The 23,521-nt window shown below is 41.7% G+C and overlaps 1 protein-coding gene across 2 annotated transcripts in view; it reads left to right on the top strand.

Moving 5' to 3' along the window:
* Nucleotides 1-23,521, top strand: part of AGBL1 (AGBL carboxypeptidase 1) — a 248,225-nt gene that overhangs the window by 16,401 nt on the left and 208,303 nt on the right. For both annotated transcript variants that reach the window (XM_039385924.1, XM_039385923.1), the window contains exons 4-7: nt 8,303-8,340; nt 17,727-17,935; nt 21,340-21,505; nt 22,470-22,543. In XM_039385924.1, coding sequence (XP_039241858.1) covers nt 8,303-8,340; nt 17,727-17,935; nt 21,340-21,505; nt 22,470-22,543 — 487 coding nt within the window. The remainder of the gene's footprint in view (nt 1-8,302; nt 8,341-17,726; nt 17,936-21,339; nt 21,506-22,469; nt 22,544-23,521) is intronic.

Below are 23,521 nucleotides of genomic sequence, written 5' to 3'. Positions count from 1 at the left end.
TAAGCAGAGAAGCTGTAGGAATGGCTGCAATGAAAGCTCAGGTTTTCCATCCATTGCAGCAGCCCTGCAGAAAAGGTGGCTGTTTCAAACACCTCTGCTTCACAGCTCAAGAACACCTTTCATTACAAAGTGTTTTTAAAGATGTTGTACCCTGAGATTACTGCTGCCTTAGAGAGGGTTTGTACTAACTAGTAGTCAAGGAGAACTACAGCTCTTAGCCTTGATTACTTTGAAACCAGCCTCCCTTTTATGCTCTCAAATAGCTCTGGGCACAAGCAGTGACATGTTAGATACCTCACTGCCTGGACTGTCAGTAACAGAAGCTGCCCTTAAGTATTTCACTGCCAATAATTGATAGTATCCATAAAATAAAAATCTTGCAGAGGTTTGCAAGCAATGTGGTATATGTGCAGGGTTATTTTCTGGCATCATAAACTCCTGGGTACCTCCAAGCTCTACCTTCCCTTTAAAGTTCACCATCAGAGACTCCCCAGTGGCAAAGCACCTGCAGTTCAATTATTCTTAATGAAAAAAGTCACAGTTGCTCTGCTGAGATTTGAGCCCAGGGTTCCCTGGTATGTCACCAAAAAGTGCCACTTGACTTCATCATGCCCTAAGTAGGGTATGTGTGTTGTGTCCCTCTCCCTGCCCTTACTCTGGGCGTACATAGCATTCAGAAAATTTGAGGCTGAACAAAGTGGGGCTGGGTCTCTTCCCCCATGCTTGGAGTACATGCTCTCCAGTGAGCACAACATTCATGTCAATCCTGTGGTCTCCAGAGCAAAAGCTGCTGGGAATGGAGAACTGATGAGCTGCAGAAAAAATTACAGCTAAGGAGTGAGCCAACAGACCACCAGGCTCTTTCTGAACTGAGTAGTAACTGGGTTGGGAGTGGAACACAGCTGCCCAGGGAAAGAAAGGGGATTTAACCTCATTCACTGACACACTTTAACTGCATATGAGGTGATCTGTAGAGCTCTGCTGGTGCTTGTTAGCAGATGTGGCCTCGATGAGTGTCTTCACCACTCTTAATCAATCAAGGATAGCATTCAGCCCCTTTCCCAGTTCCCCTACATGTTTCCCTTGGGTGGGAGACCTGGATTCTCACACTGTCAACCTGGAACTGCCTGGGCGATGAATTGTTTAAGAATTCTGTCTGATTTTGATCCTTCCAGCCCCTTCATCTTGACGTGAATGACAAGCTGTCACAGCCTGCCTCAGCCATATTGGTGACATCTGACCTTAGAGAGAGAGCTGACATAATCTGAGGTATAGCTTCTGCCTGGGGAGGTAGTGCCAGCTCTGCACTGTGCTGTAAGAAATGCCTGGGCATTTTTTTGGCAAGGATTTGAATGTATTTCATGTTCCTTGTTCTTCTGTGTTACTACTTTGAAGCTAATTTAATTTAGAGCTGTAAAGAATAGGTTGACTTTTTAGGATACAGCTGTCTCTCCTGTATTTTTTGTACCCCAGAGAAAGAAGGATACTTGTAAGGATGCCTGGAGGATAAGCCTGGAGTCACTCTTGTTTCTAGGAGGCAGAGATGAAAGAGGCTGGAAAGCTATACCTTTTCACTGATTTTAACCTAGCAGGCTCCAGGGCAGGCAGCAAAGTTTGGAAGATGCTACGTTGAAGGCTTTGAACTGAACCTGGGAACTGACAGATGCTGGTCACTGGACTTGAAGAATCCAGTAGAAAGAGTGTGTGATTTTTATTCCCTTTCCTTCAGCATTACACTGAAAGCACATCTGTGTACAACAGCTGGATTTCTGAACTCCACCTGTTGGCAGTGTGTGGGACATTGCAGACTGAAAGCAAACTGCCTTTAGTGTAAGTTTTAATGCCTAGCTAACAAGCTGGAATTAAAGTGGGCATGGTGATGGGTGGTTTTGTATAAGTCCTAGACTAGCAGTGCCATGAAGATGCTGGCAGCACAAGCAGCTTTTGCCCACCCATATTTCCAAGACTTGTGAAGCTGCTGGTTTTAAGTCTTTAAAACAAATCACTGTGCAAGTGCCTGCGTATTTAAGATCTGTATTTCTGGGCCATGAGGGAAGAGACCATTCAAGGCATCTGCCTTGGATGAGATCTGCTTTCTGGTAGGAATTATAAAGCACCCATTGCTGTGGTGCCTACATGTTATTTCTAAATGTCTCTCAGTTGTTGAATGTGAAATTTAGAGTGAGTGGCTCTGTGACTGTATAAACTCTGGTAGTTAAGTACAAGTCCCATGGGGTTGGAGGCAAAATGCAGCCAGATGATGTGCACACTCAAGGACACTTAATTCCTCCCAGAGACAGGGGCTGTAGAAGCTTGGGGGCTTTAAGCCTGTAAGCTGTGATACCTTGAGCCCTGATTCAGGGTTCCACTGTGCTAGATGCTGTACAAATATAAATTGCAGGGTCCCTGCCCCATGTTTCTTGTGGTATAAATAAACATGACAGCAACAAGTAAGTATATGTGAAATAGCAGGTTGAAGGGCAAAAGAAGCTGAGTAACATACATTACATTTCTATAAAAATAGTGGTCTGTGTCTTTATCATCCAGGTGTGATTGCTTTAAGGAATTAGATCAGGCATCAGGCTGAAGAGGTATTTACCGAAGCACCAAGTCATTAGCTTTCATTCAATAATTTGAAGAGGGTGTTCTGTGTTTTAGCATGTAGAAGACACAATTTTGCAGGAGAAGGAAGGATGATTCAATTACTTGGGGACTGATCTGTAGAGCCCTTTTGGTTTGTTTCTTTGTTCAGTTTTTGGCACTTCTGTTCCCTATCCATAGATCCAAGCTAGTCCTGAACATGTGAGCACCCTGTGTCCTATGAATCTTAAAATCCTTTCAACGTAGTCAACCATGCATTTCTTCTGTAGTGAGGTTTTTCATTTTCAGGAGTCCTTCTTTTATCTTCAAGAGAGACAGAAACAGAGGCACATCATTGTCCATCATACTGCCTTGTGCTACAACCTGTGAGCTGAGATTGGGGAGCAGAAGAAAACCAAAGAGATTCTGGCTTTCAGGCTCCTCTGTCTGCAGTGATTTCTAGCAGAAAATGTCCTGGCAGCTCGGATCCAACAGGGTGACCTAGGCATAGGACTCCTTTGTCCAGGCTTTTTAACAGCCTGGTTTTACTGGCTAATCCAATTGTGCTTTGGCTTGGGACATGGAGTTTTTCTTTGTTGTTGCTGCTGGTTCCTAAGCACAGGATCTGGAAGTTGCATTTGTCTATCTGTCTGCTAGTTGTACTCCTGCCCAGATATCCAAGCTGCTGACTTGGAAACACTTCAAAGATTTCCATTCTTCAGAGTGGCTGTCTCGACTGCTACTACAGGGAGTTTTTAATGTTTTCTGATTATGGAGCAGCATTTATTATTATGCCTTATAAGACAGAGCAACTTTATTTATACATAATTCTTTTTTTTTTTTTTTAATATATAAGTGAGTCTCCTTTGAGACACAGGACTTGACAAAACAGCTTAGATTTTGCTAACCTATTACCACAGAAAACAGAAAATCAGAGGAAGACATCTGGACAGATTTGGCAGGTTTTTTAATGATTTAATCCCCCCCATCCCCTCTGTCTTCCCTCCATTCCTTCTCGAGACAAATGCAGAGATTTGCACTGGGCATGCTATCAAATTCTCTGGTCTGGCATATGGCTCATCAAGTCATCTTTCTTGTGCTCTTAAACTTTTCCTCGTGTTCCCATCTTCCCCCCACCCCATCCTTGCTCTTGTGCACAATTTATGAACTCCTGTCCCTGTCTTCCTGTCCCAGGCTTACTCATCTCATTATATCTTCTGATGCCAGAAAAGATGCTGTTGGTTTGCCATATGGTGCTAAGGGGTGCTGATATTATTACAAACACCATTTGCCTGGTTTGCTCTAAACCTATTAATGCTTCAATGGTCTTGCTGCTTCTTTCAGTGTAAGCCTATTTTTCATCCTCTCCTATGACTTACTATTTGTTTCCCATATGGTGTTTTGTATGTTTGAATTAATTCAGCATCAACAGTAGGTAATAATCTGGGGATACTTGCTGACAGCTGGCTTAATGTGTAAATGACAATGCTGATTGAAAGTCCAAACTTAAAACAAAAGCAGGTAGCTAAGTCTCTACACAGTGTAGGTACGAAGTCCTTTCCCAGGATAATTATGAATGCTAAGAATTTGCATAAGTTTAAAAGTTTCCAGGCAAATATTTGGAAGAAAAACCAGCTAAGACCTAAAACCTCTCCCAGAGGTACCATTGCTAGTTTATGGTATCACTGGACTGTGACTTGCTGGAGTTTGAGTCTGTTCTGCAAGTTCTAGCACTGTGTTTCTGCTGTGGTCTTGTAAAAAGGAGGTGTACAAGGAGGTCAAGACCTCCTCAGTCACTGTTGGCCACAGGACACTGAATTGTTTGGACTTCCAGCTTAAGCTGGTGCAGCTGCTGTTTTCTGGGCTATCTAATTAACTTTGCACTTGGAATTCCTGTTTCTTACTTCACTGCCATTATATCTATGGTTAAAATGTAGGGATATAGAACTACAGTCATTCCTGGGGCACTTTTTTCAGACCCTTTCCTCATTGGCAATGGGGCCTAGCAGTCTCATTATAAGGAATCCAGACTGTCTTTTCAAAGTCATTAGGTTGTTTGTCCCATTGTTGCCAAGAGGATATTTCAAACCTTCATTTTCCAGTGCTTAAACCCCATCCTTTCATTTCCAGTTGAAAGTATTCATTGCCATTTTATATCCATTCGTCCTTATGCCAAATTTGTTCTTCAGCCTATGTCTCCTCTCTGTCTTCCTCAGTGTTTACTTCTCCACCACCCACTGTGCCTGTGGAGGAAAATCCAGTTGTCTCTTGACTATAATTTTGCTAAGGTGACTAAACTGTGATCTTTAAACCTCCTCATGAGTTACGCCTCTGTTACCACAATGATTTCCTTGGCACATTTCTGCACGGTTCCTTCTGAGTGCTGCACACAGCTGCTCAGGTGAAGCCTTGTATGAGAACATTCATGCTTCTCCTTCTCCACTGGCAGTGGCTGTCCTGAGACCTGATCTGTTCTTTTCATGGTTGTCACCCTTCTGGTCATGCTTGTCCTCATCCTTTAGTGGGCTCATATATCCAGGGTGTCCTTCTACCCATTTCCAAATTACGAGCCCCTGCTCATAACAGTAATTCTTATTAAACCCTAAATGCTTAACCTTGCACTTTGACTATTACATTTCATCACATTTCTATTGCTTCAGAATTCAAGAACATCTTGTTACTCCTGAAAGATATTCTGAACTCCCTGCTATTGGCAGCAGCTCCTGACTTCACACGGTCAGCAGATTTTGTTAGTATACTCTGACTTTTTGTGCCAAGGTCATTAATGAAAAGATGAAATAAGATCAGTCTCAAAAGATCCTTGAGGACTTCCAAACATAACTTCCCTCTAGACTAATAATTCCTCTTTCAGCACAACTCCTGTCATTGCCTCTTTAACCAGTTCCTTGCCCATGTTGTAATTCTTACACTAAGAATGTTCTCCAGCTGGCCTAACAATTTTCAGTGTGGCACCATATCAAATGCTTTATTGAAGTACAGATAAATTAGATCTACCACATCTCCCTTGTCTAGAAAAAATATGTTATCTTATCAGAGAAAGACACCAAGTTAGGCAGGCTTGATCTACTCTTTGTAAGTCTATTTTATCCCTTAAATCTGTTTTATCTGTTTTGCAGTTTACCCTAATGACTTTTATTTTTTCTTTTAAAATCTGTTCTAAAGCAATGCATATCACTGAGGTCAGCCTATTGAGTCTGCATTTATGACTAACAGCAGAGCAGGTGCAGTAGGACCTGCAGAATGCTTCATCCTGCCTATGCCAAACCCCTTGTGACGGATTGCAGTACCTGAAGAGATGAAACATGCCAGTGTGGTTCTGCTTTATTTTATTGCAGTACTGTGTACAGGCATGGTCTGATAGGAGGATGTGTTTAAGCTGTTAGCTTGGGATGTGGGAAATCCATTTAGCTGCAGCTGCAGGTCTGTAATGTCACTTCAGAAGCAGATGGTGATCATGAAAATTTCTGTTTCTGCTGAGAGGTGGTGTTGGGATCTGGGCAACATCACCTTTAATTTTTTAAATTTTTTTCAGGACATGCCTGAATTTTCCACCCCACAGACCCTCTTAGTGGATTTATTTACATTTTTATGATAGTTTTGGGTTTCTCAGCTTTACAAGTTGCACACCTGTTCTACCAGGTCACATCAAAACCACAAATAGCTCTTACCCCTTGACTTGGAGTAGATCAGCTCCTCCGAAGCCCAGAGAAAAGAAGTGACCAGGAGTGCTTAAGGCCATTGAAGGATCAACTTTGGTATGGCCAGGAAGAGTTTAGGTCTTCTGGGGCAAGTGTGGTGAGGAACTGGGGAAACTTTGGACTCAAAGATAGTAGGAATTGGAGATTACACTGTCTGAGAACATGGCCTGGGAGTTCTAAGATCCTCTAAGGATGAATGAAGTTGTCTCTATACAGTGTGATTCACAGACCACCCCAAAAGTATTGGAGGATCCAGATTTCTGATTTATTGGCTGATGGGAGGATTCCTGGCAGTGTTGACTTTATGACAGTGGTGGAGCTCTACTGAAACTCTTAGCAATGCTCATAAGCACATGCAAAATAAAGCAGATGCCTAGAGGAAATACTGAGAAGTCTTCTGCTCTGAGCAAGAGATACTCTGGTCTTCCTTCGTTGCTCTGATGTTCTGCCATGTGAATGAGACATCACATTAAGCCTGTAAAATGTAGGTATGTTAATGCAGCCTCTTTTTACAAGACACATACTGGAGTGTGAGCTTTGGGAGATGGTCTAGGTGGAATTTTAACTTGCTTAGAGTTGTTTACTTTGTCCCAGACTTTAAATTGAGTATCTCTTTCCTGAGCAAGCTGAATAGCTGGTGGATGACAGTATTCCTCCCATTAGCTGAATGATTGCTGTTTAGGTGGAGCTGAAGAAGCAGTGAAAGTATGACTCTGCTTCCACTGGTGAGATTTTTAGCTACTGATTTCCTATTCTGTCTGTATTTGTGTTCATTTCCTTTGCAGTTTGTAAAGCTGTTGTTGAACTCTGACAGATTCATAATGAAAGAATGACTTTAGATAGAGATGTTGACCCAACATCAGCAACAACCAACTCTCTTGAATCTTTTAGTCTCAGCTGATGCTAGGACACACAATGAACAGCAGCTTGATGACAAAAAAATATTTATTTATTTGCTGCAGAATGATAATTGGCTCAGTATGGAAGTTAATATGATTTTATTTGGGGATTGGTTTGTAAAGAGATTACATTTTAAGGAATCCTTGGGCATGGAGGTTTTTGTAGCTGTATTTATTTAATCGACTCTGGGCACTTGAAACTTCACAGCAGTAAGCCAGGTTAGAACACAGATCCTCTTGCTCCAGCAGAACATGACTGGAAAAGAAAGTTTTCTGTGGTGATATTGGGATGGAGATTTTACCACACGAGGAAGGAACTTGCCTCCAGATGTTTGGAGCAATGATATCTCAGTTCAGCTTTTCAAACTGAAATGTTAATGACCAGCTTCCAAACAAACCAGTGCTGTGCTGGCTCAGGCAGGTTAATTTGCTTACCTGTACATTGAAATGACACAGAAAGTCAACAGAAACCTGCCTGTCTCTCCCCTGTGGCTACTTACTCACTGCAAACAGTCTTACTATAGAGCTTTAGCACCTTTCTTACAAGTCCTCCTCTGAGTGGGCCCCTTGACATACCCCTGCAATGAAAGACATTTTTTCAATTAAAAGAAATTCAATTTTGTTTTCAGTTAAAGCTGGGAGGGAGGACAGGGTGAAGCTTGTTTTGGGAAAATAGAAAAAGGAGTGGGATTTGGCTGGAAACACTGACATTGATATCCCAGCTTGATATAAAAGTTATCTGCTGATGCACTTGTGTCTGGAGTGGGCATGTGCTGAGTCTCTGGTACAAAGAAAAAGCTTTGGGGCAGTAGTTTAAAGACTTGTTAGATTACTCTGGATGTGTGGGTGTTGCTTTAAATTTTAATGGTCATTACAAATCAGCACTACAGTAAAGCTGGAGGGCTAATGGTCTTTTAGAATAACTGAGTCAGCTCCAGAGACTGGACACTCTATTGGTGTAAAACATTGCAGTTCTGTCAAAGTCCATCATAAGCTGTTGGCTTAGACCATCTGGGAAGCCTGGCCCAGAAGACTGTGAAGATGAAGGTTACAAAAATTATCGAATAAATTGACATTATTTCTCTATCTCTCTTCTTTCCCCAGGGCAGCCATTGGGGCTCTGGCAGCTCTACTGAAATCAAGTAAGCTTTTTTTTTCATATTCTTTCTGACTTTCTGTGCTGTGCTGCTAGACAGAATGATCCTGTTGAACTTCATTCTCCCTTGGTATTGCCTCTTCCCTCAGTCCCAAAGAGAAATACAAAGGGAAGAGACAGTAGTCCAGTAGTTTCCTATGTGAGTTATGATTCCTGGAGCTCCAGCTCTGTGGGAGATGGCACCCTATGTGCCAGGGAGCAATGTGACAAGGCAGCCAGACCAGACCTTATTGTGAGTATTTAGGAAGCAGTGGTTGTCCTGGGGCATGGTACAGTGGGAGAAATGGGCAACTTCTCCAGCCAGTGAAAAACCCTTATTGCTCTGATCCAGCATCACAGGAGAGTGGGGCCAGGACCTCTCTGTCCTGTGGTGCTGTTGTACCACTGTACTTGCCCAGTTACAACGATGTGGGCAGAGACTTGGAAAACTTCTGTTGTCCAAAACAGATGACCTTATTCTCCCTTGTAAGTTTGTCAGGTCTGATAATGTGCAGGCAGGGCAGAGAGATGGTGATTGCTGGGGTACAGCCCTGCTGTGAGAGGCTGTGCTTAACATTTGCACCAGCTGGTCGGGGGTGTTGCAGACCTTGACCAAGTCAGGTGACTAAGTCGTTTTGTGACACCCTTCCCAGTTAGTTGCTGTTTCCATGGAAAGGGAGAAAAGGACACAAACAACAGCAGTGTTGTTTGGTTGCGAATGGTAAGTCGATTTTAGGGTAACACATCATCTATTTTCAGCTGATTTTTTTTAAAGCAGTGGGACTGGAATTTGGGAAATGGTTCTGATACTGTGCAACCAAATAGAACACTACAGACCTCCAGTCAGCCTGAACTGTGTATTTGGATGCTTTCTGCAGTCTGATACTGAGTGGCCAAGAAAATGTCTTTTAGTTTTCTCCTTGTTCAGTGGTTCAGGACATGAGAAGCTCCAGGCTTTTGGAGTAGACTGCTCTGGTATCTGCATACAAATGAGCGAGGTTTGTCTTTTGGGAGGTGTGGGTCAGGAGTTGTATACAGCAAAGCTGAGAAGCTCTTTTTAGCATATTTTAGATGGCACACAAAGTGAAGGGGAAGCAGGAATACTGGAAAGTGCTACAGAGTGAATTGGTAGATTGATTATTGTGAGTTTTTTTTGGAAACTTGCAGTGACCTGCTTGCTGGGAAATGGTGGGGAGATTGTATTTTGCTGGGGCTGAAGGCTGTAAGACGGATAGGACAAGAACATGACCATTCTTGAGGGTATCCCTGTAGGGCTGTGCTATCCTTGAGTGCTTCAGCCCAGAGTGATTAGGGGGATTATGGTTGTACACAGAGCTGTGTTGGAGGGTCAGTGTCCCTCTTGCTTTTAGCAGAGCTGCAATTGCAAAGCACACGGTAGTTTTTAAGGGAGCAGGCAGATGGCAGTGTGTCTCCCTGATGGATTCAGAAACATCCATCTTCATCTCCTCAGGCTTCCATAAGCTCTACTTGAGACTTTGTCCACCTGCAGAGCCAGAGGCTGGCTAGAAACTGTTTGGCTTCTCTTTCCTAACAGAAGCTGATGCTAAATGCTCCCTTAACAGGTGCATAACTGCAAGAAGCAAGATATGCCTGGAAAAAAGACATTGGTGTAAGAAAAAATTACCACTCAATCTGTACCTGGGAAATTGTTGCTGTTGCGTTTCAGAGGGGAGAGTTTAAGATTGTCCAAAGAAATAAGTGATGGGACACTACAAACTTGTGCTTCATTCACAGCAGGGAAGAAATGCTTGAAAAGCCAGTGCAAGAAGAGTGTGACCTTGTTATGCTGTTCCCCTGTGTGTAGTGATTGTCACATGGTGAGAGTCACAGAGATGGTGAATAATGGAGGAGTAGAAGTTTAGGTCCTTTCTAATGACAGTGCTGCATCTTTCTATCAGTGGAAGCTCAGATTACTGAAACAGAGAAGACACTTCTTTCCTGACCGTCATCCAGTCTTTCACTCCTGACTTATCTCTTTTCAAGCATCCCAGAGTGCTTTACCAGTCCTTGCATGCTACTTTCCCAGCTGATGTTCCCCACCATGTCCATGCCCACACGGACACAGCAAACAGCTCACAGCAAGTTGTTCCTCCATTGCCTTGTTGTTTTCATAATATCTGTTGTGTGTACACCATGTAAACTCCCTCTCACTGAACTGCATTATTATACAGGCTGAATATGTAGCTTGGTAAATATCTATAAAGGTGCTGAATGCCATGAGAGCATCAGGAGTTTTTTATTCATCTCTTGAACGTTACGGTCGAGTTTTCCAGTGTTACCCCTGCCCATCCTTCCTTCTTCAATTTCTAGATGCTTACCACAGCCCAGGGTGGGATGAGGAGGTAGATCCTGATAGCTATAAACTGAGGTGGGCTGAGGCACTGCAACTCTCCCAGAGTTGCTTCTCTCTGTCCCAGTGTGCACATACTACTTTTTTCCAGTGTCATTTGGCTTTGTTCTGCTTCTTCCCTGTATGTGTATCTTCATATCTTGATTCAGCTCTGTACTGAGGCCTGGGGAGCTCATCACTAAGCAGTCCTGAGGTGTGGAGGGGACAAACCCCAGCTGGAACTCGTTTGAACAGTGCTAGGAGGTGCGGATTGCCCTCCAAGTCCCATGGCTTCTATTGCTTCTAGTGAACTCACCACCCTGGAAAAAAACAGGAAAACCATTCCCAATCTTGGGGGAGTGGAATAAAACTGGACCCCTGCTATCTAAGCACAGACAAGCACATACCTGGGGTGAGCAGGCTGGAGGGGATGTGATGGACCAGTAGCCACACGGTGGCGATGTGATTATAGGGATCCCCACTCTCACCACGCCTAATCCAATATGTATTTTGGGTGAGTAATTTGTTTATCAGCAGGTTATTTTAATCTAATTTTGGTTGTATTTGTTATTCCCGACTATCTGTGCTTCCCAGAATTACCAGCTCGCATGTCTTTAAGGAAATTAGCAAGAGCTGGTCTCAGAGGCATTTGCTGAGCAGATATTGAGGGAAAAGGCTGGAGAAACGGGCAGGGCCCTCGGTGCAATGCTTGCCTAGTAAAATTGTAATGAGCAATTTAAAAAGACAGGTTGTGGTGACCTCCTGATCGTGCTTATTTCATCAAGACAATTCTGTGTGCTAACAGCAGTTATTGCTGATGGCCTTTCCCCTCTCTTTCTATATCTCTTCCTTCCTCCTTTTGTGTCTTTATCCTCTTGCCTCCCCCCACCAGCCTTTCATCTCTCATTTCCTGCTCTTTCCTCCTCATCTTCCGTCAACTAACCTTTATTTAACCTTTCACCAGCTCCTTTCTTTATCAAAGCATAAGGATTATGCCTCGTGGCTGGTGGGATAAAATAATCAGTGTCATTCTTTTCCTTTTATGCTGGCATCAGGGAGGGGCAAGCAATTCTGAGGAACAGAAAGCGATGTTCTAGCACAGAAACAGATTAGGGTTTCTGAAAGGCCTGCACTCTCCACATCTGAATTCATAATGCTTTACAACAGATCCAGTGATGCAGGTCTTTGATCTTGAGTCAAAATACCCTATTGTTAAACCATCCCAGTTCCTGTAGCCAACAGCACGATGTCTGTGATTTTCCTAATAATGTGCCAGGTACCCATCTCTCATGATTAGTTTAAGACTTTATTATCCATCTCTGGATTCAAACTCCAGTATCAGTGTGGCTTCAAATCCACAATCACAACTTGTAGAGTATTGTGATCAGAGTTGAATTTTGCAAACGGTTCCATTCATAATAATCTTCTAAAACAAGCTTTGTGTCTGTCCTTTCTTCCTGAACTTCAGAATGCAGATAGTCTTGATTCTATATACTTTTAAGATTTTTCTCTTTGAGAAGAACTACTTTGTGGGAAAGAAAATTATTTTTGTATATCCTTCATATTCCATCCCCCAAGACTCCTCATTCATAGACATCCCAAACTGAAAGTAACTTGATGCTCCAGAGAAAAGGGTTGTTTTCATCTCCTGACACATGGCAACTTCCTCCTGTTTTGCTCCTCAGGGTGGGCATAATGAAACCTGTGTTGAGGAGTTGCATTATTCTCTGTTGACATCCTTAATAGTGATCACTTACTGCTTTGTCTTGACGTGGGCACGGTTTGTGCCTCCAGTGATGATCTGGCATCAGAAAATTCAGTGCCTGAATTTGAGGAAGTCTTCCAAATTCTAGCATCCTTATTTGATCTCTTTCAAACCACTTCAGTCAGAAAAACCACACTGGAAATTTTGTGCAATGGTATTTTTTATATTTGATTTGTGGCTTTCTGATGAGTTGTAAACAGAAGAGATTATGAAACTGAAAAGTAAAGGAGAAAAAGGAAACTTTTTTGAAAATCAGTTTCCTTCTGAGGTTAGTTCATAAGGGTTTGGCTTGCTTTTCTGTAATTTAACATGTAATTTAACATTTAATAACATTAACAATGAAATGAAAGCAAAGTAGAGAATAATCCCCATATCACGATACAGTTTGTATGACTACCACTGAACTGAACAACACCTGGAACTAAAACAAATATTTTGGAGTACAAAGAATGAGCTGTTCTTGTATTGAAGCTAAGCTTGTGTCTGATTCCTGGTCTAGGAGCAAAACATGGCATTTGTAGTTGCTAGAAAATCCTGTCTGTGTTCTCTAGTTTTGTGCCAGCGTTCTTTGTCTAAGTGTTTAAATACATGCCTGGATTCTGAAATGTATAGGGCACAAGTATAGCCCAGTCTTCTGGCTTCCAACAAGAATTGAGCTAATACCAGCTTCTTGCTGAAACTGTAGAGCCTTCTGTGTCTGAACTCATCCCAGCACTTCGTGTGTGACTGTTTCTCCACGGGGACAATTTTGTTTCTATAGAGGATCCTTGTGCTTTTCTCTAGCAAAAAATGACCTCTCAATGACCGAATAAAATAGCTGTATTCTCTTTGCTTTAGGAGATATCTTGCATCGTTTATTCCCAAGAGTCGATCACTAGAGCAGAGTGGGGAAGTTGGAGATTTTCTTATTCTTTTCACTGCTTTAGGGGCCATAGGGTTAATTTAGCAGAGCATTCTTATCTCCAAACTATAGCAATGTATGTTCTTGGCATAATGAATCAACTGAGTGGCATCAACAAAGAGATTCAAGTCGATAGATGGAAAGATAAATATCTCTTTGTTCTGCCTGGTAAGCAGTGCATTGCTCATCATATTTCAAAGTTGACTGTAATACAGTTTTGTGATTAAATATGCTGCATGTTTTCCAGTGGTCCCTGTGTTCTTGGTAGACACTTCAAAGGGGACTGGATTGTGAGGATGGCTCAGAAATGTCCACAGGAACACTGGTGGTCAGTTTAGTCATTTACTAAACTGAAAACCTGACTTTAGAGTCTGTCCTTGTCTCTTGTCCCCTAACAAAAAATGAGAATTCTGCCCAAACCAGGGATTTCTTTAGTGTGATCCCCTTGGTAATTTGGATGCATCTTTAAGCATTTGAGGCTTCTGCATTTCTGGCTAATTGCACAGGTTAACCAGGCCACATGTTCTGTGCTGCAGTGCTTAAACCTTCACTGATTAACAGTGGAAGCCTTGGAAGCCACAAGTGGAGAGGCAGTTGTAGAAGTGTGGGAAACTAAGAAGACACTGAGCGTTCCCTATCACCTAGCCCAGCCTCAGCAGGCAGAACAGAAACTCTTGCAAAGAAAATAGCATGCTAGGGACTGTTTTGGGCATGGTGGTGAAGACAGTGCTCCCCTGTCAGAGACGCCAGAATAACACTATGAAGTCAGACTGTCACAGGATAAGAGTCAGAGATCGCTCAGGCAGATCTGACCTAGTAGTTAGTTTAGTTTTAATGAGTACAGATGGATTGGAGGGCAATACTCTACTATTTACTACACTTAAGGTTAGTATGGGATACAAATATTATCATGTGAGTTTACTATATGTGTCTTAAATGTTACATGCATGCAAAAAATTTCACTTACCAACCCATCAATGTCTTGTGTCAGGCAAAGGATATCTCAGCCTCGAGGGGTAACCTTGAGAGACATCCCTACCCGAGGGGAGGTCACTGCCACACAGGCAGGTGCTAGAGGGAGAGCTCAACGGGCCCTGATGCCTGCAGATATTTATAGCATAAAGTGGTTGATGTATAGTCAGATTTTTGCTCTTAATGCAGTTTTGCCCACTTACCAGCCCAGTCTTTAGCCAAAACAGTTTTCTTTGGGTTTGGTGCTGAGTTCCCACTGATGGCCTCACACAATAGGAGTCATTAAGTTCACTCAAAATAGGAAGCACCATCCCTGGGCACTTCTGAAAGCTGCGTGGGAGGAGAGCTTCCCTTTCCATTGGACACTGACCATACCCAGAGAGAAGGGAAGGGACTAACTAAAGAATAACAGTAAGAGGGTCAAAAGACATAGGACATTTTGCCACTTACCACACAGATCCTACATACTCGCTCCAGGAGGGATGGGTTCTTGCTGCCTAAAAATCTGTGCAGTGCTGCTTGTACCTGTATGATTCATTTCCACCATCTGTATTTGTGCCAAAATATAGATAGATACCCATGCTGGTGCATCCCTAGATGGAGAGACCAACAGACACAGACAGGTGGGGAGGCCTCCTTTTTCCATTCTGCCTTCTGGAGATCTTGGCATGCTTCCTCCTTCATATATTCACTAGTTTATTGACTATAGAACTGAAAAAAATGAAAGAAAAAATTAAGAAAAACACTGACAGCACAGGAGAGCAGAGGAGAATCAATGAAATCAGACAGCAGAAACAAAATGAATGTGTTTTTTGCCCCTTCAGCAATTAATTCTCATTGCTTCTGATCAAAGAGCTGAGGAAACTGTAGTCCTGCCTCTCCATCTCTTTTTCACAGAACACACTATCTCAGCTTCACTTTTCAAAGCAATTGTTTTGATCCTAGCTTACCACAGAGGAAACAGCAAAGTTATTCTGCTCAGCTTCCTCCATGCTTTTCATCGAGTATTAAAACTGAGACATAGGACAGTTGTGTGTTCTGATCCCTATGGAGCTGGGATTCAAATGTGGAAATCTGTCTTGAAAAGATGTGAGGGAAAAAATCACAAACATACTTTATGAGAATTTTTTTATTTTTTTGTTTTAAATAAATTCCCCAAGAAGCTCTACACACAGTGCTTTCCAGTTTTTCCCTCTTCCTATCAGCATTGATACAGAAAGCTTAGACTTCAAGTAGAGTGCTAGAGGCTATAAAACTCTAGATCTAGTCCAATTTCATCTGTCCCTGAACAGTTCAGGGAAGCTCTGAGTCTGATCTAAATTGTCCCTACCTTACACTCCCTGACTCTCTTCTTCTTGTCATGTTTTATATACTTATTGACTTTTACAGGGCTTTCTGAGTAATTCTTCAAGGAAGATTGACTGATTTAAGGGGTTAGGCATCCTGCAGGTTAGTAAACATGACAGCTGGTTGAGGATTAACAAGAAATCATGAATAAAATCATTGGGATTGATAAGGGATTCTCAAGCAATTAAAGTTTTCTTGTAGAAAGTCAAATAGAAAACAAATACGGAGTGAAGGTCAAAGGAGGAGGATGACCTTCTACATGCTGACAACCATTAAGCCTCAAAATACAAGATGTACTGGCAGAGTTAGTGTGAGGTGGTTAACAGCGAGGGGATACAGTGCTAGAGAACTGCAGGCCAAGGTGCAGAGCCTGGGCAGAGCTGTGTAGGACTGGAGTAGCTGTGGGACCAGCAGGTCACTGTGAGGGCATGTCAGCAGAGTGGTGTGAAGATGCAGAGCAGGACTAAAATGAGTTGGTAGACCAGTCTGAGGGTGCTGTTTGTTGCCAGCCCTGTGGTGCCAATGGTAGATAAAATTCCAGGACCAGGCCAGGTAGCAAAATAGCCCTCTAATCCCTTCTCCAGGTAAGAGTTTGCTAATGTACTGCAGAGAGCAGACTGAGACAACTTTAGGTGACTTCTTTGCCTTTCCAATGTCTCCATCTGCTTCTTCACTAGGACTGAGGTTTGCTGCCCATGCTGCTTCCTGCTTGCTCCTTCCATGGCTTCCCTTGTTACTGATTTTCTTCAAACAGCATCTTTCTATTCTCTCTCTTAACCTCTAGCTTCCTCTCCTGTCCTGCAAATCCCCACTGGTGACTTTAAGGTTCCAGGTGTGAGAGGCTGTGGCACTTGGCTTAATGAACTGGAAATGGATTGGAGCCTACTGGCTCTGTAGAACCTGTACCAAGAGCCATCTGCTGTGAGCTGTAGATGCTGATTGGTATTCAGGGAGCTGAGCTCCTGTCTTATTCATACTACCTGGCCCCTCCATTGATTACTGAGCTCCTGACAGCTTCTAACGTGTGTCACAGCAAAGAATGTCAGGGCCAGTCAAGAAAAGATGTTTAGGCAGGGTTGGTTTGAAGGGAGGGAGCCTGGAGTTTGGTATGGCTTCATGTTGGTCCTGACGGGCAGGAAGGAACGCAATGGGTGAAGGAATGTGCTTTACAATACTCAGCAGAATTTATTTTTTTTCACAAGTTTTATAGTCTTCTCTTTTCATTCTGAAATCCTGGAGCTACATGTTTAAGGGAGTATTGCAGCTATCCTCCTATATTTTTATATAGTTTATTTTTTTAATTTTTTTTTTAATTTTCTTGCCTATGCAGTAAAGCCTTTAAACATTACCTGAATATGACCTTTAAAATCTTGGAGCAAGAAAGCAACAGAAAAGAAGCCCAAAATGCTATTCCTTGTGTTAGTGTTTTGTTAATTTTTAAATACTGTCGGTTCCCAGAATCACTTTATTCATGACCTTCACTGTACAAGCATGTGTGGGAATACATTTAGAAGTTAAACATAATTTCTCTGTCTGTGACAGGACTGTACAGCCACAAGGTTTCTGAATTTGTTGATCTCAGCAAGGTTTTCTCTCAGGACTAAAGTACAACACTTCAGAAGATTTGGTGACCTGCTGTTGACTAATATTACTGTTCTTTAGCTTTTCTCACTCCTCAAGAGCTTCTGCAGTTTCAGGAAATCTTGTAGTGCTGCAATTGGAATTAAATTTGTTAGCACATGGAAGGATATATGGGCTCTGCCCATTCCCTACTCATGGTGTGGTTCGTCTGTAGGGTTCTGGAGCAGCTGTTTGCAGATAGACAGGAGAGAGACTGCTTCTTTTTTTCATGTATGATTCCAAGAACCTAGTGCATGGTTAGCAAGTAACACCCTAAATAATAATAATTTTAAAAAGTTAAAAAAATTCTATTTTTTTTTTTAGTTAAGACCATTAAGTAAGAATGAGCAGGTGCTAAAGTCTGAGTTTGAGCACTGAGTTGCCACATTGCTTTCAAACAGAAAAGAGTTTAATTCAGCCTTTTCTCTCTGCTTTCAGAGTCCAACAGCCGCCGGGCAGTGAACAGGGGCTACCTGGGTGGCTTGCTGAGACTCTACCAAGACTGGCATCGCAATGATGTCTCCAACAACTACATTTACATTCGAAGGGGTCTCCTGCTCTGCCTAAAGTATATCACCAACATCCAGCTAGGCAGGGAGACTTTCCTTGGTTCCAAAGGAATGGAGATTCTCTTCACAAGCGTGCAGGTAATGGTGCTTTTTGTGTTTAAATGAGGTGATTTGGTAGTTAGTGCTGGGTTTTACCTCACAGTGCAGGAAATTCCATACTTATATAAATTCAGGATAGGACATATAGATGAAAAAATGATAATGTTAAGAAGTATTGACTTTTATACAGTTAGTAATTCAGAAAAGCTGAAATGTTTCAGTTTAAAACAAATCTTAATTCCTACGATCCTCAAGGGAGTTCTAGTTCAGGGTTTTATTGCTTTTTTCTCCTTCCCTGTGCATCCTGCTGTCTGCTTGGTCTTCCTCTCCTGAAGAATAATGCAATATATCTATAGAGGAATTGCTTAGGTGTTTCATGAGATTTTTCCTTTACAGTATCCGGATAATTCCACTCAATCAGCTTATTTAGCCACACCTTTTATAATAAGAAACATCCATCAACTGTTTTTCAGGAGGCTAAATTTTAATCTTGTGAAACATTATTGTGGGTTCAGGAAAGATGCCATAGTCCTGTGGATGGGATCCCTATAAAGTATAGAAAAGGCAGGTACAGAACAGTGGCAGTTTCTTCAGCCTCTCAGCAACATGCTTCCTTAGCCTGCTGTGGAGAAGTGACTTAGGGAAAATCCTTCTGTTGTAGACCTGATCCCACAGAAGTGTTTCAATTATCATTCTTACTGGCCAGTGCATTATCTCATTCTAGGACCATCACAGACAGAGAGAAAAACCTGTCCCCTTCTCCTTTAGAAAATCCATTGCCCTGTGATCCAGTGTGTCTACTTCTTCCCTTTTACCATCACGGCCATGAATGATTCTTCTGTGACTGAAAGATATTTCTTACTAACAGTATATAGGAGACTTCTGGAATTTTTTCACTTCACTTTCCTCATGAGGAATTGACCATTCCTTTAGGTGGGATGAGGTGGCCAGAACTAGCAGACCTTCTGAGGGCCTATGGCCTCTGTTGATGAGATGTCCCTGGTCTGCAGAAACTTTAATAGGGTGGATGGAAACAGCTACTTGAGGGTAGATGTCAGCTCGTTCCCTCTCCAGAGCCTTCTGCAGCCCATGAAGCTTTCTGAGCTAACATCTCCTGATGGCTCAGCCTGGGAGCAACTCCATGGGAAGTGCAAACATGGGGTCACCTTGGGTGAGCAAACAGGAAATGACATACTAAGGCTCCAGTAAACACTGATAACGCTAATCCTTCCAAAGGTTAGAAGTGGAGCGGAAATGACAGCTCCAGGGGCCTCCAGTTTGCTTTATTCTAATGTGCACTGTTAGGGAGACCTTGGACAAGAAATTACCAAGGTTAATAAATTCAAAGCTCAGTATATTCCCTCACTGCTTCTTTGGGATATTGTCAGTCTCACAATGTCTCTCCAAGACACCAAGCATTGGAAGTGCTTCCCACTCCTGATTGGGAAAGCAATGACTCTTTATAGACAGTATTTTGGTGCCTTTAGGAATTTACTGGCTGTGGTGATTAACCTTGACCAAACTCTGAGCAGCTAATGAGATTTTAAAGGTGTTAAAAGCTGGCTAGAAAAGTTGTGCTGAAACTTTTTAAACATTTCTTTTTTCTATTGAAATGGAAACAGTTTTGCCAAGATGGGTTTGTTTTAAATTCCAGTGGATATCCTATTTACAAAGATGGTTTTCAATTGAAACCTCTCTGGCTGCCTATTGTCTGGGCTGATGGACAGATGAAATACCTAAGCTTTTAATAGTCCTTAAGCTTATGTCTTTAGAGAAAGAGCCAATAGTTCAAAGACTGTCACCTTACATAGATTAGAAGTGACTGCTACTTTATTTGAGGAGAGTTTAGAGATATTTTAGGGGAATTTAGAGATATTTTATATTCTGCTTTTACCTGGAATGAAAAATAGTTTTAGATAATGAAATCATTTGTGGAAAGGAAATACTTTCTGTTCCCATTGCTTTTTCCTAGCTGCAGTTACACTTTCCTGACAGTTAAATGGTATATTCACATTAGCACTGGCTGGTTTTGTGTGCAGTGATAGAGCTGCCTGCTCTGAGACAAGAAAACAGGTTGGTATCTACTTTAGGAGAGGCTGCTGCATGCAATGTTATTTTGCTATTTTATCACTTTTCCATCTGATGTCTTAAGCTTGCCTGGTTTATTTTCCTGTACTACTCTAGGGTAATATCATCCTATACTCCACTCTCCGTTTTCCTGTAGAGCATCCATTAGGATCACTATCTTTTGTCTTACTGTCATATTGAAACCTCCTTTTTTTTGTATATATCACATATTGTAATATCTGGACTATTGCAGATTCAATGGAGAAAAGATGGAGTGTGGAGACTAAAAGATCTCTTGAATTCAGGGTAGATTTACATGAGTTTTCTGAGCTAAGGATTCACTCTTCCCTCATTCACATTATCCCACCACAAAATAAGTGGGGTAGCTTACACACATACAAAGCAGTCTCCTGCCTATTTCTCAGGTGCCAGTAAAAAGGGCTTTTCCAACACAACAATGTAATATTTTTCAGTCACTTGTAAACTGTATTATCTTGGAATCTGAGAGCACTTTGTGAGCACTAATCCAAACAGTCCCACAAATTCCCTGTAAGGTATCTGAAGGCTTGTTTGCACTTCTAAGCTAATTTGCTGTAAAGAAAAATACGACTTTCAAATGGCATCATTGAGTAACTCCATGTGTGGAAATTCATTGACTGGATGTATATGCCTTGTTCTTGACTATTTAAATTCACTTGGCAGTGAATTAAGTTGGCTGTCCCAAGGCAGGCAATTAAACAGTCCTGTGTTCACTGTTCTAGTAAAAACAGAACAGTTTTAGTAAACTTAACTACAGTAAGACTGTTCAAGAATGTTAGCCTGTTCCCACATGGAGACAAACTTTCCTAATCTTTCCTTTAATAACAAGCAAACAAAGGAAACCATGTGAAAGAGTGAATAAATTGAAACAGAAATAGAAACCAGTTCTCCTTGGTGTTTGCTATACCCATAATAAAACTTTCCTTGGAGATGCTTTCAAAATTGTCTTTTCTCTCCCCCTTGTTCCGAACAGCCAAAGATCTAGAAATACATATTAGGATTCTTGTAGTGAGTCTTGTAAGCATGTCAGCTTTAGATGATTTTTTCCTAGCCTCCCTACAGGAATCCCGGTTAATCCCGCTGAATCTTATAATGCCGTTCAATCATACATGAGAAAACAGAGTAAAATCTTCTACAACCAAAAAAACCCCAACACAGTCATTTTCCTGTTTCTGATTATAATAAAGTACTTTAGAATCATAGAATAATTTAGATTGGAAAAGACCTTTAAGATGGAATCCAATCATTAACCCAGCACTGCTCAGGGGGTGACCGTGTGTAACAGGTGGGACAGTTGTAAGAGACCATTCTTAGTGTTGTTCTCCTTTTGTTCCTAGGACTGTTTATCTTGTAAAAATCTGGATCCTATTATAACCACTGCAACTCAGATTCTGAGAAAGTGCTACCCCAAGGAGCATCTGCCTGTGGCGACAGTAAGCAGTTCCTATTCCTTCCCTCTTCCTGGGAATGCCAAGGCTGAACCTCCATGTGAGGAATCTGAAGGTAAATGGATGAAGGTTGAATTCAATAGGAAGAAAAAGAGCATGACATGAGATTTAAGTGTGGGGTCTGGGGAAGGGAGACTTGGTATCACAGTCCCGGGGTTTACAGTTAAAATTAATCTGATGGCCTACAGTGTCATTCAATAGAGAATAAATTACTCCCAGGTCTTCTTGAACCTGGCAGAGCCTGTTTGGAGAAAAAATTAAAGAAGAATAAAAGGAGCGAGGAAAAATAAAAAGAAATTCTTCTATTATCCAAAAAAATAATGGAGCAGAGTGGGCATAGCAAAGGCTGGAAATGCCATTGATCCACAGCAACAGAGTGAGGCATAACTGTGCCTGTGCATGGCTGTTTGGGAGAGGGGGAACTGCCCTGCAGCTTTTTCCTTAAAGAGTTGTGGGAATTATTATCCTTTTCACTTTCTAAAATAAAAGCAGGTAGCAGCCATGCTCCATGAGTAGAAGATGTGAGCTCTTGCTGAAAAGCAGAACTCAAGTACAGGCAGGATAGCTACTCCCCAGAAAAGGAGAAACAGCAGGCTCCATGATACACACAAGCAATTTCTGTTGCATTCAGTTTCATGTGGAAGATGCTCAAATACTATAACAATCATAGCAGTAAAACACTCTAATCTAGATAATATAGATTAAGAACATCCTGTAATATCATTGCAGCCAAGCAGAAAATCTCTGTATTGCTTTGTAAAACGAGTTGGATCCATACCATGGGGACATTTGTCATGGTTTTGAAAGGCAGTGTTTGAGTCCAAGGGAACAGAGCTTTAAAAACTGGATGATTTAGTGCCAAATTCAGAGATTAACAAATGAGATCTGCTTTAATCAGGGTTGTGGTGGGTTATAGAGTGTGTGGCACACACAGAAGAGTTTACATGTATTTCTCTGCAGGACATGAGAGGGAGATTAGGTTGAACATCTTTGACTCCACCTCTTTCCTACTCCTGCAGGTGACTATGAAAGTGATGGAGAAGAAGAGGCTGAAAAAGACCTGGATAACGAGGATGGGGAGAGTAAGGAGGAAGTAAGTATATGAGCCATAGTTTCCATAATTATCTACATACTGGAAAGTAAAACTTTTCATTGTCCATTTTGACACTCCGAAAGATTATCTAAGCAGAGAATGTAGATGTGCATGTGGTCCTACATGAACACACTAAATGAATAATAGAAAGATATTTGAAAGAAGACAAGGACAAAGCATTGATTTTCATTAGAATTCCCCTCCGTTTATTTTATTCATTGCCATCTTGTTACCCAGGATGGTGTGGATTTGGTGACTCTCTGTTCCTGCAGAGAGACTGACCAGCAACTATTAGAATCACATACACAGTCAGGGATAAATGGTGGATCTTTGATTCCTCTGGGTGTATGCCAGAAAAATGAAACTTACTCAGGAAAAATCGATTTATCACCTAGGAAAGACTAACCCTCCCTTTCTTCCCATATCAGATCATATTTGGGCCATGCACCCGCACTAAGGAAAAGGTTAGTTATTTTAAGCCACAGCTGGGGCATTTGAACCTATATTCCTTCTTTATTTGATGCTCTACACAGATAAATAATACAATTAATTATTCCATACTTCCCTGAATTCTTCCTTAGCATTCTCCCTGCAGTGACCTCACTGGCACAAAAAACCCCTACCAGCTGAGGATGAGAGTGCAAACCTTTTTCTTGTGAAAATACAAACAAGCTCATATGCAAATGTGAAGTACTGAATGCTGCTAATAAGTCTTATCCACCTAAAGTGGCTCGGGAAGGCGAATTAAAGAAATGAAGTTGCATATACAATCTAATTAGATATGATTGAGACTTCTGTGAAAGGGTGTTCTCATTACTGCCCTGTCTTTTTCTCCTCAAGTATTAAACTGATGTCACCCAATGAAAAAAGGAAGTTAAAAAAAACCCCACACATTATCTCAGTGTCCTAACTTGCCCTTGTCTGGTTGTTTTCATCTGAATATTAGAGCTTGTCAAGATGTTCATTAGGAATAAGGTT

This window comes from Pipra filicauda, unplaced genomic scaffold (assembly GCF_003945595.2).
Source record: "Pipra filicauda isolate LSUMZ 115617 unplaced genomic scaffold, ASM394559v2 scaffold44_size3831614_pilon, whole genome shotgun sequence".
Classification (NCBI taxonomy): Eukaryota; Metazoa; Chordata; class Aves; order Passeriformes; family Pipridae; genus Pipra; species Pipra filicauda.
The sequence above is the reverse complement of the archived record's forward strand: the minus strand, read 5'-3'. Positions and strand labels throughout refer to the sequence as shown.